Source organism: Saimiri boliviensis, chromosome 2 (genome assembly GCF_048565385.1).
Source record: "Saimiri boliviensis isolate mSaiBol1 chromosome 2, mSaiBol1.pri, whole genome shotgun sequence".
NCBI lineage: Eukaryota > Metazoa > Chordata > Mammalia > Primates > Cebidae > Saimiri > Saimiri boliviensis.
This window is the reverse complement of record NC_133450.1, coordinates 4,377,702-4,392,799: the sequence shown is the minus strand read 5'-3', so window position 1 is coordinate 4,392,799 and position 15,098 is coordinate 4,377,702. Positions and strand designations below refer to the sequence as shown.

Sequence of the window (15,098 nt, the reverse complement as noted above, 5' to 3'; positions counted from 1 at the left end):
CGCGGCTCAGGAGTCATGGGTTCGGGTCCCCATTCCTGCCTCTCACTAGCTAGAGCCCTGCTGAGCTCACTCCTGGGCTCTAACCAGGCCACGTGAGAATGCATGTGATGCTCACGCGGCCAGGGGGTGGCGAGTAATACACAGGAGCCCCACCCTCACCTCGTGACCGGGACAGCTTTGTAGGCAAGGAGTAGGCAAGGAACAGGCACAGGTAAATAAATAGCTCGTTTATTAGTAATATGTTACATTATTAAAGTGCATTGAGAAGAGGTGCAGGGGCCGAAGCTGGGAGGCCGCCGGCCCCAGGCCCTGCCCTGGGTGGCCAGACGCAGCCGGAGAAGGACCCAGCTCCCCCTGAAATGGATGGACAGGGCTGGGGGCAGGGCCGCTGCCTGGAGAGCGCGGCCCAGGCCATCCCCATGGGAATTTTCACAGTTTAGCCTAAGTTATAACATGTCCTGAGCGAAGGCGGGAGGCTAGGAGCATGGAAGCACAGCCCCTGGGGAAGGGGGCTGAGGGGAAGGGAGGAGACCCCCCGCCCCCCAACCCTCAACGCCAAGGGCAGAGTCCTGGAACCTCCCCCTGAGGACCCGGCTCCTCCTTCTAAATGAACACGGCGAACCTAGGGCTCAGTTTTCTCCTTCATTCTCCCCTGTCTCCCTCCCCCCGCCATAACCACCCCCAACACTGGGGGCTCCAACCACGTCCCCCCTCAGACCGGGCTCCCAGGGCAGAGCCAGCTCATGCCACTCTCCAAGAACCCACGCCCGTCCGTCTCCAGACTCTTATCCCATCCCCGGGAGCCTCAGACTGGGATCACCCCCCTCCCCACCCATCCCTTCCCAGCCCCTCCCTTACCCACCCCCCCAGCATGTAGTTTTGGTATTTTCATACAGATGCAGTCAGAAGTAGCTATACATGAAATAAGCCGAACATAAAAATAGAGCTTTTTCCGTCCTTCCGTCCGGAAAGCAAACATCCTTCAATAAACATGCAAGGCGGCTGTCCTGTGGGACCCAGGGCGGAGAGGGAGCTGCAGAGGCCAGGGCTGGGCAGAGGGTAGCCCTGGGTCTTCAGGAACACCAGCCATCCAGCCACGGGAGAGGGAGAGGAAGGAGGCAGTGTGGGCACCAAGAGTCCGGAAGGACTCGGGCCTCGGCCCCAGGGTCCAGAGATGGGGTCCCGGCTCCCCTTTCCAAACCCACTCCCCGACCCATGGGTTCTTGGGCCGGGAGCATCACTGCATTCAGTCAAGTTTGAGGAGTCTTTGAAAAATATTTTCCAGAAGATAAAGACTTGGGTCGTCGATGCCCCAGCTTCACAGTCGGTGCCCTCATGCTCAGCCCCTCCCTGCCCGTGTGCCACCTGGGGCCCAGCAGCTGCCTGTGGCTGGACCTCTCCAGGCCTGGCATCCTCCACTGGGTTATTCTGGCCCCTGGGAGAAGCGGCAGTCAAGGAGCTCCCGGGCCAGCCGGCTCTGAGTATGAGACGTTCTCGTGCCCTGGGCTGCAGACGCCCGAGGGATGCCCAGCCTCGGGAGGCCCTAGTGGACCAGCAGGCCGAGAGTGAGTGTGGGCAGGACCCCCAGCCAGAGGGAGGTGGCCAGGGCCTGGGCGCGGCCCAGCAGGTGCTCAGCCATGATGCCGTCCTCGGGCAGCAGCTGCCAGTGCTGAGCCTCGCGGAAGTAGGAGCCCTCCTGGGCCTCACAGAAGTAATGGCCGTACTGCTGGGCCGTGAGGTTCTCGATGAACAGGATGCAGTTGGGGCTCTGGTGACCAGGTTCGCAGCTCTGCTCCACGTTCTCCTTGTGGCGCCATGAGTAGGTGGCGTGGCGGGATTCCATGGGGCAGCTCAGGTAGTAGCGAGAGTTCGGGGCCAGGGAAACCTTCTGCAGTGGGGCCTTGTCTGGGGAGGCAGCGGGAAAGCAGCCGTGAGGAGGGGCCGAGCGCGCCCGGGGCGGATGTGCCCTCCCCACGGACTGGGATCCCAGGACAGGGCTTCGGAACGAACGTGGGGCACCCCCTCAGCCTCCTCCTTCGCTCTCCTGTCTCTCTCACCCCACCGAGAGGGCTCCCTCGGCAGGACTGTAACCTGCCTCCTGTGCCGGGGGCAATCAGGGCGGGCCTGTACTGTCCTGCCTGTACCAGGACAATCAGGGCGGGGCCGCACCCCCGTCATGGACCACAGCCACCACAGGGCCAGCTCAGGTACCTGGTTTTGGGTTGGGGCACTCCTTGTGTGGCTCGGCTGGATTAATGGACTGCAGCACCGGCCTGGAGTGAGAAGGAAGAAAGAGGCTCAGCAGACCTGGCCCGCCCCGCCTGGCCTCACCCCAACGCAGCTCCAGCCGGGAGGCGGGGCCCACCAGAAAGGCCCAGTACCAACGCCTCCTCCAGCCCGTCAACACCTGCCCCACTCCCATGCCCACCTCCTCCCAGGGATGAGGGATCCCGGCCAACGTACCACGGGGCGCTGTAGATGGAGACGCAGCGGCCCTGGTCCCAGCCGCAGTAGGGGTCTCGGGACATGAGGCAGCCATGGCAGCCCCCGCCATAGACCTCACACAGGTCCAGGGGCACCTGGCTCACCTCCCACTGGGAGCTCACGTACAGCTTCCGCTGGAAGGACAGCAGGACTGGGTCAGGCCCGGGCCCCACCCCACACTCAGTCTTCGCGCCCAGGCCCTAAGGCCTAGAGGCTCTTAAAAGAACCACAAATCACATGCAAAGGAGCCCCGTCCTCAGCTGCGGTCACTGCATAGCCCACGGGACGCGGTAGGGGGAGGCTCACCCGGTCAGCATCCAGCGACATGGTCTGGATGGCAGCCGCGCGGCGGAAGGGCTGGATCTCCACGACGTTGAAGACAAGGCCGCGCTCCCGCTCCCCTGGCTCTACCACCTTGTGGATGGTGCCCCTGTCTGTGGGTGGTGCGCAGAGGGTCAGTGGGCGGGAGCCCCACTGTGGAGCCGGGCAGCCTCCCTCTCGCCTGGGGAGGGGTGGGAAGTCCCGGCTCAGGCGAGGGTCACAGGACTGGGTGGGCAGGGCGAGGAGAGCGTGACCGGGGAGGAATGTGGGAGCCCGAGGGCAGCCCAGAAGCTTCCAAGACTGGTCCAGAAAGGCCATCCTGGGAGGTCTAGGGGACCCTGGATATGGCTCCCAACACGCCCAAGGCTAGGCGGGAAGCTGTGGCGGGAAGAACAGAGGCGGGAGCCCCACACTCGCAAGGCCAGTGCGGCTTCTGTCCACGTATCGCCGCACCTAACCCTCCACGGCCCTGTAAGGCACCTGTCATCTTCCTCACCCCACAGATAAGGAAATCAGGAAATCAGGATCAGAAAGGCTAAGCTACTTGCTCAAGGTCACACAGCTGGCAAGCAGCAGAGACCAAGTCAGAATCGAAATCGGCCAGAGCCCAACTACTCAGCTGCTTCTACAACTCCCCTGCCTCCTAGACTCTTTAGGGAATGTATTTACTTTAAATACATTTTTTTATTTTGGAGTAATTTTAGATTTCCAGAAAAGTTGCAAAGATAGTACAGAGAGCTCCAATCTACCCTTCTCCGGTTCCCCCAATGTTACCGTCTTACATAACCACGGTATATTTGTCACAACTAGGCAACCAACATTGCTGCATTACTATTAACGAAACTACAGACTTTATTTGGATTTCACTAGTTTTCCACAAATGTCCTTCTTCTGTTCTAGGATCCAATTCAGGACTCTGTATTGCATTTGGTCTTAGGGGATATCTTAATTTTATAAGATCTAAAAAGGATCTTGGATTTTTTTTTTTTTTTTTTTTGAGACAGAGTTTTACTCTTGTTGCCCAGGCTGGAGTACAGTGGTGTGATCTCGGCTCACTGCAATCTCTGCCTCCTGGGTTCAAGCGATTCTCCTTTCCCAGCCTCCCAAGTAGCTGGGATTATAAGCGTGTGCCACCACACCCGGCTAATTTTGCATTTTTAATAGAGATGGGGTTTCTCCATGTTGGTCAGGCTGGTCTCGAACCCCCAACCTCAGGTGATCCGCCTGCCTCGGCCTCCCAAAGTGCTGGGATTATAGGCGTGAGCCACGGCGCCTGGCCTTGGATTCTAAATCAAGGGTTCTCAAGGTCTTCTAACAAGCTGCCCTGCCTCCTGGACCAATGCTCTCTCCACTCACACGTAGGGACCAACGGGCACCCTGAGCCCTGGTCCTCCCACTCCTACGTCACCTGCTGTCGCAGTTTCTAGACTAGTCTACCTCCCTCCTTCCCTCCCTCCCAGTTTCCCAGGGCATCGCTGCCCCAAAAAAGCAGTCAGATCATCGCCCGCCTAGGACGTTTCCCCTGCACCTCTGTGAGCCTCATCTGTGGACTCTGAGATGTGGCCAGATGCTCCTTGGGCCTGCTAAGCTCCCACCCCGGCCACTGCCTTCACAGACATGCTGCCCCGCACCTCCTTCCAAACCAGCCCTAGGAACAGCATCCCCCTAGCAAAATTATCAGGAACAGACCCAATACTTCTCCCCGTTGTGAGAGCCTCCCATTCTCTGCAGAGGACTCAGGAAGCTCTATTTTTAAATCTAGCCCCAATACGAATGCTGCAGGCTCCAAAACGGTGCGGGCTGCACGGCCCTCAGAGAGAGAAGCAAGACACCGTCCCTAATCACTCAAGCGCGCTCGCCTCCCAAGTCTCCAGGAAGGGAATCCATGGACGAAGTCCAGCCTTCCTCGCCCCAGCTCCCGCTCCCAGTCCCACACTGTGTGACCTCCCCTGCTCCCTGGCCCTGCCATCCCCTGGCTGACCACAACAGCTGTGCCAGCCGCTGCTGGAGCCAAGCAAGGACAGGGGCCCAAGGGTGCAGCTGGGATGAAAGGGGAGTAAAGAGGCAGGGACTCAGGACCCAGGCCCTGCCCTGTGGGAAATTCCTCTCCCCAAGGCTTCCAGGAGCCAGGCAGTCGTGCTGGGGTTCCAGTTGCCTACAAGGTCACCAACGTGGAGATAGTCCCAAGTTGAAGTAGCAACAGGAAATCACATGGGGAATGTGACCACTGAGGGTGGGCGCCTGCGCCTGAATTATATGGCCAGAGGTGCCAGAGGCCCTTCCCAGTTTCAAGGAAGGCAGCTGGGATGGGAAGCTGCCACAAAGCCAACTCAGGGCTGGCTCCTCCGGGTCCAGTGGCTTTCCGGAATGCAGGAGCATCTCCCAGGAGTTCCACTCAGCTCCCCCCAGGGGGCCCACTCCAGGGAAGAGGAGAAGCTGCCCCTGTCCTCTGTGAGACGCCAAAGCCTCTGCCACCTGGAACTCCTTCCTTGCGCCTAATTTGTGTCCCACCAACTCCTCAAATGTTTCCTCTCACCTGCACAATCTCGAAGACAGGAGGAGGGCCTGACTCCCTCCTTCTGCCTGGCAGAGGCCAGGATCCCTGTGGTTCAGGCCCCTCCTCCTCGTTTTCCACATCTCTTCCTACCATCTTCTTCCCTGAGTCAGACATCGGGACCAAGGGTGCACCTGGCTTTGCTCAGACTCTCTGGATCTCCTCCTCCAGATCCCAATGCTTGCTTTTCTTCCATCCCCCTTTCCCTCTTGCCCCCACCTCCTCCAGGAAGCTCTCCCTGCCTGACTCTTCCGCACCTACACAGGTTAACCCATGTCAACTCCAGTCACTCAATTCTTCCTTCCACATGTAAAGATCCAACCGGATGTTGACAACATTATTCTTTACCCCTCCCGTGCCCATTTTTACAAAGCAAACTGAGGGTCCCGGGGCAGCCTCTCACCTGTAGTTAGGTAAAGCACGTGAAAGGTGTCCCCGTGGCTGGCCTGCATGCGATGGACGACCACCTTCTGGTAGTGGTATTTAGAGTGGAACAATGGCGTCTTCAGAGGCCCCATGGGCTCCACCCTCTGTGACACCTCTGGGTGACGGTCAGCCACCTGGAAGGTCTCTGTGGGTATCGGCTTCTGGTAGGAGAGGCACTGGGCAAGGAGAGCAGGCCCAGGTCAGTGGGGTGGTGAGAGGGGAGGGAGCGGCAGGACTGGGCCCGCGCCCGGGCCCCAGCTGGTGTCACGCTCACCTTGCCAGGCCGAGGGTTGGGAAGGCTTGAGTAGTAGCCCTTGAGTGAGGAGGTGCGGAAGACCTTGTCAATGTCACCGAGGGAATACACGCACACGGCTGAGTAGTTCCTGCAGTGACACGGAGACCAGCTCAATGGGGGGCCCAGAACCCACCCACCCCGGCCAGCCCTGTGCCTGGCACTGAGCTACCACACACCACTGAAAGGAGGGAAGGATGGGGAGGAGGAAGGAGAGACGGAGTGCAACCTAATTCTTTTCTGCTGCAATCTACAGCCACAGCCTCGAGTCCTGTCACAGAAGCACTGAGTCTAGAGGCCATCTGCTTTCCCCAACCCCAGGCTGGGCTGAGCCCCAACATGGGCTGAGCAGCTCTCTAACCCTCCCGGGGCACAGGCTATGGGATGCTGATGCCCCAGAAGGCCAGACCCCCAACCCCTTCTGGCCCGGGGGGCTCCACCCACCCAGGAGCCACAAAGCAGGGTCTTGGCTTCTTCTGCTCTGTCCCTCAACTCTCCCCACACACACCCAGCGCTTTTGCCTGCCTTGTTTTCAATCAATGAGAGTGATTAAGAAGTGTGAATTATGAGGCGCAGGCAGTGCCTGAGCAGGTGTGACAGCGCCCAGCTCCCCAAGAGACGCTTCAGCAGCTTCCTTCCGGGCGCAGCGTCCACTGGGGGCCCACACACGTACTGGGACACACGGGCACAGGTGCAGTCATGAGTGTGCATATAGGCCATGCGCACACACCTGTGAGTGCAGACTCACTCACACAACAGCACACACATCTCGCCGGCTGTCCCCCCACCCCACACCCAGCAACAGCCCCGCCCCTTGAGCCTGCAGTCCCTGCTGGTGCCACACCAGGCGGGCCCTCCCAGGGTCTCCTGTCCCTACTGGACACTGAACCAGTGCCAGCCCCAGCTCCAGGACAAGGGCCACTCACCAGGGGTTGGAGAAAACACCGTAGACCCTGGTGTCCCTCCACTGGCCGCTGGGGTCGGGGAGCAGGAAGACGTCCTGCAGCCTGTTGAAGTTCTTGTTGGTGGCAGCGTCACTGCATACCAGCATGGCTTTCAGAAAAGTGTTCCACTTGGAGACCGACAGTGAACTCTCCCCACCCTGGTCCCCCTGGAAGGGCAGAGGGAAGAAGAGGCCCCTCAGCACATGCCCGGGCTTCCCCATGCACCCCAGGGAATCACTGCCAGCAATGCCAGCACCTGTACCCAGAGGAGGAAGGCAGGCTGTGAGGGGCCGGGTCCCGTCGGGGTGCCCCAGGACGCAGGCCAGGTCTGCAGATGAGACTCCAGCCAGCAGGCCTGGCTGACCCAGAGCCCAGAGCTAACAGTGCCCAGGGTCAGGGCAGGTGAGAGTGCCAGGTCCCCGCAGAGCAGACAGATTCAGACACACATTTACCGACTCACACAGATGGAGAGGAGGAAGGAGAGAAGGAGCGCACGTGGCACAGCACTTTTACGCAGGCAAAACACACACACACACACACACACACACACACACCCCGTCACATTCACACGTGCTCGCACGCCATCATACGTGCACAGCGCAGCCATCTTTACCCACGCAGAGACACGTGACACTCCATGCGCACACAGCTACTCCCACAATCCCAGACACAGACCCACTCATACATCCACACAACTCATGCGTGCACACAGGCACGGAGAACTCGCCCTCACTCAGGGCTATTCACACACGCAGACACACAGCCAGCAGCCCACATGCCCCTGCTCACCTTGCACAGCTGAGCCACACGGGACACGTTCAGAGGAGCCTCAGGATTCTTGTCAGGATTGTCCTCTCGGAAGAAGTAGTAGATCTTGTCATCATAGGCCTGGTCTTGGTGCACGATGGTGGCTTTGATGAACTGTGGGTCTGCCAGGGACAGAGGCAAAGGCTGGGAAGCCAGCCTGGGAGCCCACCCCAACCCCGCACATGCACGCTGTCCTCCCACCTTCAGGTCTGCACAAACCATGGCAAAGCCGACCTGGAACAGGACACAGAACATCAGGTCCGGCACCCCAAGGGCCCTAAACCCTGCACCTCCACCCCACACCTGTTTGGCCCTCCTCCCACAATGATGTCATCGGCCCAGGAGCAATGACTTCATGCGTGGGGACTGGGGGAAGGTCCCTGGGGGCCCCTATGTCACTTCTGCCCAATTGGCAGAGCCCTAATGAGGAGGGAGTAGGGGGCTGCCTCCATGGGAACTCAGCAGAGGATAAACTTTGGCTCCCGGGGACCCTGCTCTGGGTCTGGAGCTCCCTCTGTGTTCCCCAAAGCGGGCTGGGGCCCATCCCACTGCCACACCTCATCTGTTCCTCTGCTCCCAGTCAATCCTGACTCCTCAGGCCTGTACCAAGATCCCGCTTTCCCACATGGCCCCAGCGGCCTCCCAGAAACAGCGGAATCCCATATGCCACCCTAGGTGCTCACACCCCCTCAGCCACCCTCAGCCCATCCAGAGCCTGACTCACTCTGCATGACTGTATCGCTGGTGTACAGCTCAGTCTCGCCCTGGATTCGGCGGAACCTAGGGATCTTCCCATTGTATTCCTGCTTCCGGATGGTGGAATACACTTCATCCCCTGGGGACGGCGGGAGGGGGCATGAGCAAGGGCAGGCAGCTCCTGGAAGTCCCTCCTCCCGACACTGGACAAGGAGCCGACTGCGCCTCCCCAGCGCAGTTCAGAAGCTCCCCGCTGGGGTGCCTGCTCCACCCCTGCCCTACCTTCAAACAGAACCAGGGAGTTCTCTTCCGGGCTGAAGGGGGCATAGCCTCTCATCTCGCCAAGTGGCACCACTGTGCCATTCGCCTGTGGGAGATCCAAAGGGTCACGTAATCCCGCAGCCACTACCCCCATGATGGCAGTTTCCGGGCCCGGGGCCCCATCCTCCCAGGGCGAGGCCAGCCTTGGAGTCCCGCCATTTCCTTCCCACCATGAGGGGCAGAAGCCCACCCGGTAGAAGGCAGGCTGATTACGTGGGGAGCAGCCTTCTCACCAGGTTCCAGCAGCTGGGGTGCCGGGCGTTGGTGCCACAGGCCAGCAGCCCCTCACCCCGCCTCTCCAGGAGAGTGATATAGTTCTCGCAGTCCTGCCCAGGGAAGAGAAAAGAGAGAAGCTGGTTGCTGGGAGGCCCTGGCAGGCCTAGCACAAGGACCCCCAGGACTGGGGGAGAAGGTGTCGGAAGGGCTGAGCATAGGTGACAGCCTCCCAGGACAGCCCAGTGTGGGTGCAGCTGACGCCATCCCCCTAAGCACAGAGGACCACATCTCCCCATCAGAAGGGGCAGGGCCAAGCTTCCTTCCTTAGACTCTCAGGGTCTCCTCTCCCTTTACCAAAGGGCTAGGACCCCACCCCCCATTCACCCTGCCCCACTCACCCGCTTATCCAGACAGGACCCCTTTGTGGCGCTGATGTTCATCTGGGGGAAGGGGAGAAGAATGAGTTCACGCTGCCGGGGTGAGATGCCCCGAAATGTTTTCCATGCAGCCTCAGGATCAGCTCCAGAGGAAGTGACCATTCGTCTCATCTGACAGATGAGCAACGGGGGCTCTGAGAGGGTGAGCGACCTACCCGAGGTCACACAGGCTGCTGGGTCTCCTATCCGGAGCGGAAGCCCACGGGGTTCAGAAGACCAGCCGTGGGCTCTGGGGCCCAGCGGCCAGCCCGGCCTTTCTGCAGCACTGCTGCCTAGCTAGCCAGGCCCCTTAGCTCCTGTTTCTCTCCACACCGCCCCGGCTCCCCACTCCAGTCTGGACTACCTTTAGGGAGCCTCCCCCAGGAGCCATTTATAGGACATGGAGGTGGGGGCAGTTTAGGAAGAGACGCCAGCTCCCTCGAATTCCCTGAGGCCCCTCCCCAGGGCCCGGGGGAGGTTAGAGAGCCGGGGAGTTGGGGAAAGAGAGGCTCACCGTGCGCACAGACGCGTTCTTGCCCTCGGGGAAGTCAAAGAGGTAGACCTTGCCGCGTCCTCCCACCCACACGGAGGAGCTGCCCGGCTCGTGGAAAAGCACCGTGTGCGGCTCGGTCTGGCCGAAGTCCACCTGGTCCCGCCCTGCATGGCCTGAGGAGGAGGCAATGAGTAGAGAAACATTGACGCCAGGCCCCCAGCGGGAAGATTCTGGATCCCCTCCACACGGCTTGCTGGTACCTGCTTGACAACCAGCGCCTGGTGCTCAGGGTCCTGGCGGGGCCTCAGACAAGCTGTGGGCTGGGTGGCACCCAGACTCAGAGAGCCAAGGACAGGAGAAGTAAGAGATCCTCTGGTGGGCTCCAGCAACCGGCTGTCCTCACCCACAGCACGGCCCCTCCCCTAGGGTGGCAGCCTCTCCTTCCTTCACAGTAGATGTGGCCTCAGAGTGGGGCAGGGTTTAGGGGCCTCTGGAGGCAACGGACCCCTTCCTCTGGCACACAACACTCTTGAGGCCCTGGGCTCCCCGGCTCTGCTCTGGGAGGCTCTCTGCTGCCCTATGACTGAGCAAGCGACCCCTCCCTCTAGGCCTTTGAGCAGGTAGCAGGGCCTCCAAGCCTTCCTGGAGTCCAAGTTCCCAGCAATCACAATGCTCAGAATCCCTTCTCCTCCTTAGGGAATCCCTCTCCAACCCCTCCTGGCCCATCCCCAGCCCCTTAGTGAGCACTAGACCTGAGAAGAAAAGGAATCTCAGTATCTACTCCCTCCCATTTCACGGATGGGAACACAGAGGTCAAGGGAGGGCACACGGAAGCAGGTCAGTAGCAGACCTTAAGCCTATGCTGCTGCCTACCGAGCTGGACTCTGTGGGGTAGCCCGCTCTGTCCCGATTTCACCCATGGAGATGCTAATTCTCCTGGGGCGGAAGATCAGCTCTCACTCCCCAGCAGCTCCGGGACAGGAAGACCTTCATGGAGCCCAGCCTGGGCCTTTCAGCAGAAGGGCTGACCGGGAAAATTTTTGCCCAAAAAAGGAACTATCTGCAGCCGCTGCCTCCGGGGAGGTGTCTCATCTCCGGTGGCACTGCAGGGGCCGTCCTGGTTGCAGGAGTAAATTATAGGGATGGGACAGCCTGTGGCTGTGCCCCCGGCAATCAGCCACAGCCGGCATCTTCCCACCTCTGACCAGCCTGGGGCCTCCCCAGGAACTGGGTCTGACCACTGTTTTTTCAGCTGCAGGAAACCCTGGGGCAGCCAGCTTGGCAGTGACACCCGAGCTCCGGCTCTGACCCAAAAGAACTACTATTTCCTCAACTCTCCTCCCAAGCCCCTCACTCCCATTGGAGCCATCCCTACCGATTCTGCGTTTAATGGGGGCAAGGATCAGCCGGACCACACACTGTGAGCCCACACCTTCATTCCTTAGGAGACATTCCTTCGGCTGGGCGGGTGGCTTACACCTGCAATCCCAGCAGTTTGGGAAGCCGAGGTGGGAGGATCACGAGGTCAGGAGTCCGAGATCAGCCTCACCAACATGGTGAAACCCCATCTCTACTAAAAAGCAAAAAGTTAGACGTGCAGGTTGGTGCGCACCTGTAATCCCAGCTACTCAGGAGGCTGAGCCAGGAGAATCGCTTGAACCCAGGAGGTGAAGGTTGCAGTGAGCCGAGATCGCACCACTGCACTGCAGCCTTAGCGACAGAGCAAGACTCCTTCTCAAGAAAAAAAAAAAAAAAAGATATATCCCTTCATGGCCAGGTCACCCCTAGAAGCGATCCTTCTTCACTCTGCTGTGGCCTGCCTCACTGGCTCAGAGGAGAATGCTGAGGTTCCCTGGGAGACATGCCAAGGTCACAGCAGCACACCAGCAGGCAGGACAGATTGGCTTGTCCCAGGTTAAGAGTATCGTATCCCAGGAGCAAGACTGGCCAGAGAGAAGGGCTGAGCTCACTGTCCTTGGGTGGCGTGCTCTCCTCATGCACATCAAAAATAGCCCAACTAAACTCTGGGGATGTCAGCCCTTCCTGGCCCCCAAGGCTCCCTGCCTGTAGGCCCCAGATGTGCAGAGCAGGGGCTGGGAGGTACTGGTAGTTGGGTGGGAGGGAGGAGGGAGGGATAACTATCAGGTCTTGAGTGCCGCCCTGCTCCCCCTCTGTTCCTGGGATAAAATTAGAGTGCTGGGGTCAGCAGCCCACAGACGGTCTTCCTGACTCAGCTTCCAGGGCTCCCCTTTTACCCGAAGCCCAAGCCACAGCTACCATCCCCCACAGCCCAGCCCGGGATCCAGACAGTCTGCAGCCCCAGTTCCCCACCTGCTCCCCTCCCATCCCCCAGTAGCCAGCCTGATGGCCAGGAAAAGGTGTACATGTCTGCCTCTGGAGATGCTGGGCTGGGACCTGAGATCCACAGCCCCTGGGGGTCAAGGTAGAAAAGTGCCATCCGTCAGACTGTGCTAGCCACCTCCATCAGTCACCTTAGCCCGACACCTGCACCAGGGCCACGGGCCCAGGTCTCCGAGGGGGCCAGCAAGGCCAAGGTAAAACTATTCAAGGGGAAAGAGGCACTAGACGGGACCCTGGAGGGCCCTTGTCCAGGGATCGCGGGCCTGCTGAAGAGAAGAGGACAGCAGTCTTGCCCTGGAGAGCCTGATGGCAGAGGCATGGCTGGGTCCTGGAGAGCGAGGTCTGAGGGGGAGGCCTGGCCCTACTCTGGGAAGACATCCAAGGGGTCAGACAGACACACTGCAGAACGCTTCCACAGCTCTCTGGCAAAACTGCCTTAGCATGGACCCCACGGCTGCTGAAGACATGAAGGGAAGGCGAGGGCTGCTGGCTGCTGGGGAGGAGCTGCGGCCCTAGGGCCAGGACAGTCTCGGCCAGATCTGCAAGCCTGAGCCCAGTTCCCTTCAAATCTTAGCCGAAATAGCCAGGGTGGAGGGAGGCAGGGACTATTCGTCCCATTTTGCAGAAAAACGAACAGGAGCCCAGCCTCCCGTGACCCCCAGGTTACTGCCCCTCCCAGTTCTGTGCTCAGTGAAGCCTGTGGGCTAGGGAGAATGATACCAGCTCAGCCCCAGGACGAGGCCTTGGCCCATTCTCTGCCCCAGCCCCAGCCTGGGCTCCCGCACCGCCCGAGGCCCTCAAAAGGCCTGATTGTGCCCGGGAAGTGTCGATCGGCAGCAGCTCGATGAATACATGAAAAGAGGCTTTGTTCAGGTTGGCAGGAGCGGGGGGCGGGGGGTTCAGGGGCAGGAGGGCTGCCTGGAAGTGAAGGCAGCTCCAAGCCATCAGGGGCCAGGATCTGCGGCCCCACCAGATCAGCAGGGAGAGAGCTGTGGCAGGGCAGGGACAGGCCGGGAGTCTGTCCAGGCAGGGGCTGAGCAAGGCCAGGGGCTACTCCTAAAAAGGTCAGGCCAAGGGAGCACGTGCCATATCCCTGAACATTTTCCTTTTGCTGCTTTATGAACCCAAAGGGAGAGGGGAGGTAGACAAAAGCTGGACGGGCCCAGGACAGGCGGGGAGAGAATGCCAGGCAAGGGAAACAGCCTGAGCAGAGGTGGGGAAGCTGGGTGTACGGGGGACAGAGGCCACGTGCTGCAGCCTGGCAGAGTCCTAATGAGAGAAGAATGAGGAAGGTGAGCTGAGGCCCACGTGTGATGGGGGAGGGAAGACGCAGCGGGTCCAAGGACACACTGACCCACTGCCTATCACTCTCCCCTGCTGCCTGTTCTCCACGAGCGGGGCCAGGAGTGGAAAATACCTCCCTGTCCTCCCGCGCCCCCCACCTCCTGGCTCCCCCTGCTTTCCATCCTGCTTGTCTAAAAGGCGCACCGTCTGGCACCGTGTCTCCCCCCTCACTCCCCAGCCTGACGCATTAGTGGCTGACTAAGTGGTAGCTAAAAGCTCCCAGAATAACCAGGGGTTCAGGCAGGGGAGGGGGCTAGGGACACATGGGGAGGGCATAGCCCAGAGGCAGGCCAGGCACAAGACAACCCACCCCCTACCCCATGTGATTCCGAGCCAATCCTCACTCCCGCTGGACCAGGAAGGCACATTCAGGCTGCCCCAGACTCAGCGGGACTCCATGGTTCCCCGAGTCCCATTCTTCACGGTGGCAGGGCCAGCAAGGCCCAGCTCCAGCCAGACAGGAGGCCTGCAAGGATGGCTGGGTTGTAGAAATGAACCTCTGCCAGACACAGGCCCGGGTGCTCACGGGGCTCTGATCCCACCGGAAAGAAAGGGGCTGGACTCCTTGGGGCCCCCACCCCCATCACACCCCCAGCAGCTGACTGACTGGGCAAGCCTGGGCCTCCAGGGCACGTTTCGCCTGCCTGGTGGAGCACGCTTCCTCTTGTCACTCACTGTGTCACCCTTGGCCCACTGTCCCCATACTCATGTTTGTGAGAGAGGAGCGCAGCTCCGGGGAGGGCAGAAGGGAGTGGTTGTTGTCCGTGAAGGGGCTGGGTCCCATGCTCTGGTCTGGCAAAGCCAGCCTTGCAACCTGACCCACTGACCCAGTAGGCCTTGCATACTAACCTCAAGGAGCCCTTTGAGAATGGATGGGCAGAGAATCAGGCTTTGAAAATGGCAGGAATGTGGGCACCCCCCACAGAGAATGCCTAAGTCAGGCAGTCAGGAAGGCCCTGGACCAATGAGCAGAAAGCAGGCTGACCTCAGGTTGGAGGGCCAGCACATCTGGCAGGAGCCTCCTCCCATGGTGGGCATTGCCAGGCCTACCTCACCCCCTCATCCAACTATGTACTTGGCAAAGAGAGTAGAGGGAAGGCCCACATGGTGCCCAGGAATTAGCCTATAGCCTCTCCACCTTTTGGAATCCCACATCCACATGTTAAAGTGGAAGGAGGGGATCTGAACAGTCATTGAACTGAAGGGCATGGAGGCCAGAGAGGCTGTACCATTGGCCAAGGACATCTGTGGCCTTGGAACAAGGGAAGCTCTAAGTTTCTGGTACCCATTACCCAGCTGCTTCTCTCCAGGATCACATCCCGGGCTTCCTGGAGAGCCTCTGATTTGCAAAAAGCTGTATATTCAGCCTCTCCCTACTTCCCTGAGTCATCCCTGCTCTCTACCCTTCCCTCTCCTGCTCACT

At 60.0% G+C, this 15,098-nt stretch overlaps 1 protein-coding gene across 2 annotated transcripts in view; it reads right to left on the bottom strand.

The window, feature by feature from the left end:
• Positions 1–212: 212 nt before the first annotated feature.
• SEMA7A (semaphorin 7A (JohnMiltonHagen blood group)) overlaps positions 213–15,098 on the bottom strand; it is a 29,227-nt gene continuing 14,341 nt past the window's right edge. For both annotated transcript variants that reach the window (XM_074392671.1, XM_039468738.2), the window contains exons 2-14: positions 9,992–10,143; positions 9,460–9,501; positions 9,079–9,171; positions 8,807–8,891; positions 8,553–8,663; positions 7,811–7,950; positions 7,004–7,188; positions 6,060–6,168; positions 5,763–5,961; positions 2,791–2,918; positions 2,464–2,618; positions 2,212–2,273; positions 213–1,905 (exon numbers count right to left, since the gene is read on the bottom strand). In XM_074392671.1, the coding sequence (XP_074248772.1) occupies positions 1,544–1,905; positions 2,212–2,273; positions 2,464–2,618; positions 2,791–2,918; positions 5,763–5,961; positions 6,060–6,168; positions 7,004–7,188; positions 7,811–7,950; positions 8,553–8,663; positions 8,807–8,891; positions 9,079–9,171; positions 9,460–9,501 (1,671 nt within the window). In that variant the 5' untranslated portion in view covers positions 9,992–10,143 and the 3' untranslated portion in view covers positions 213–1,543. The remainder of the gene's footprint in view (positions 1,906–2,211; positions 2,274–2,463; positions 2,619–2,790; positions 2,919–5,762; positions 5,962–6,059; positions 6,169–7,003; positions 7,189–7,810; positions 7,951–8,552; positions 8,664–8,806; positions 8,892–9,078; positions 9,172–9,459; positions 9,502–9,991; positions 10,144–15,098) is intronic.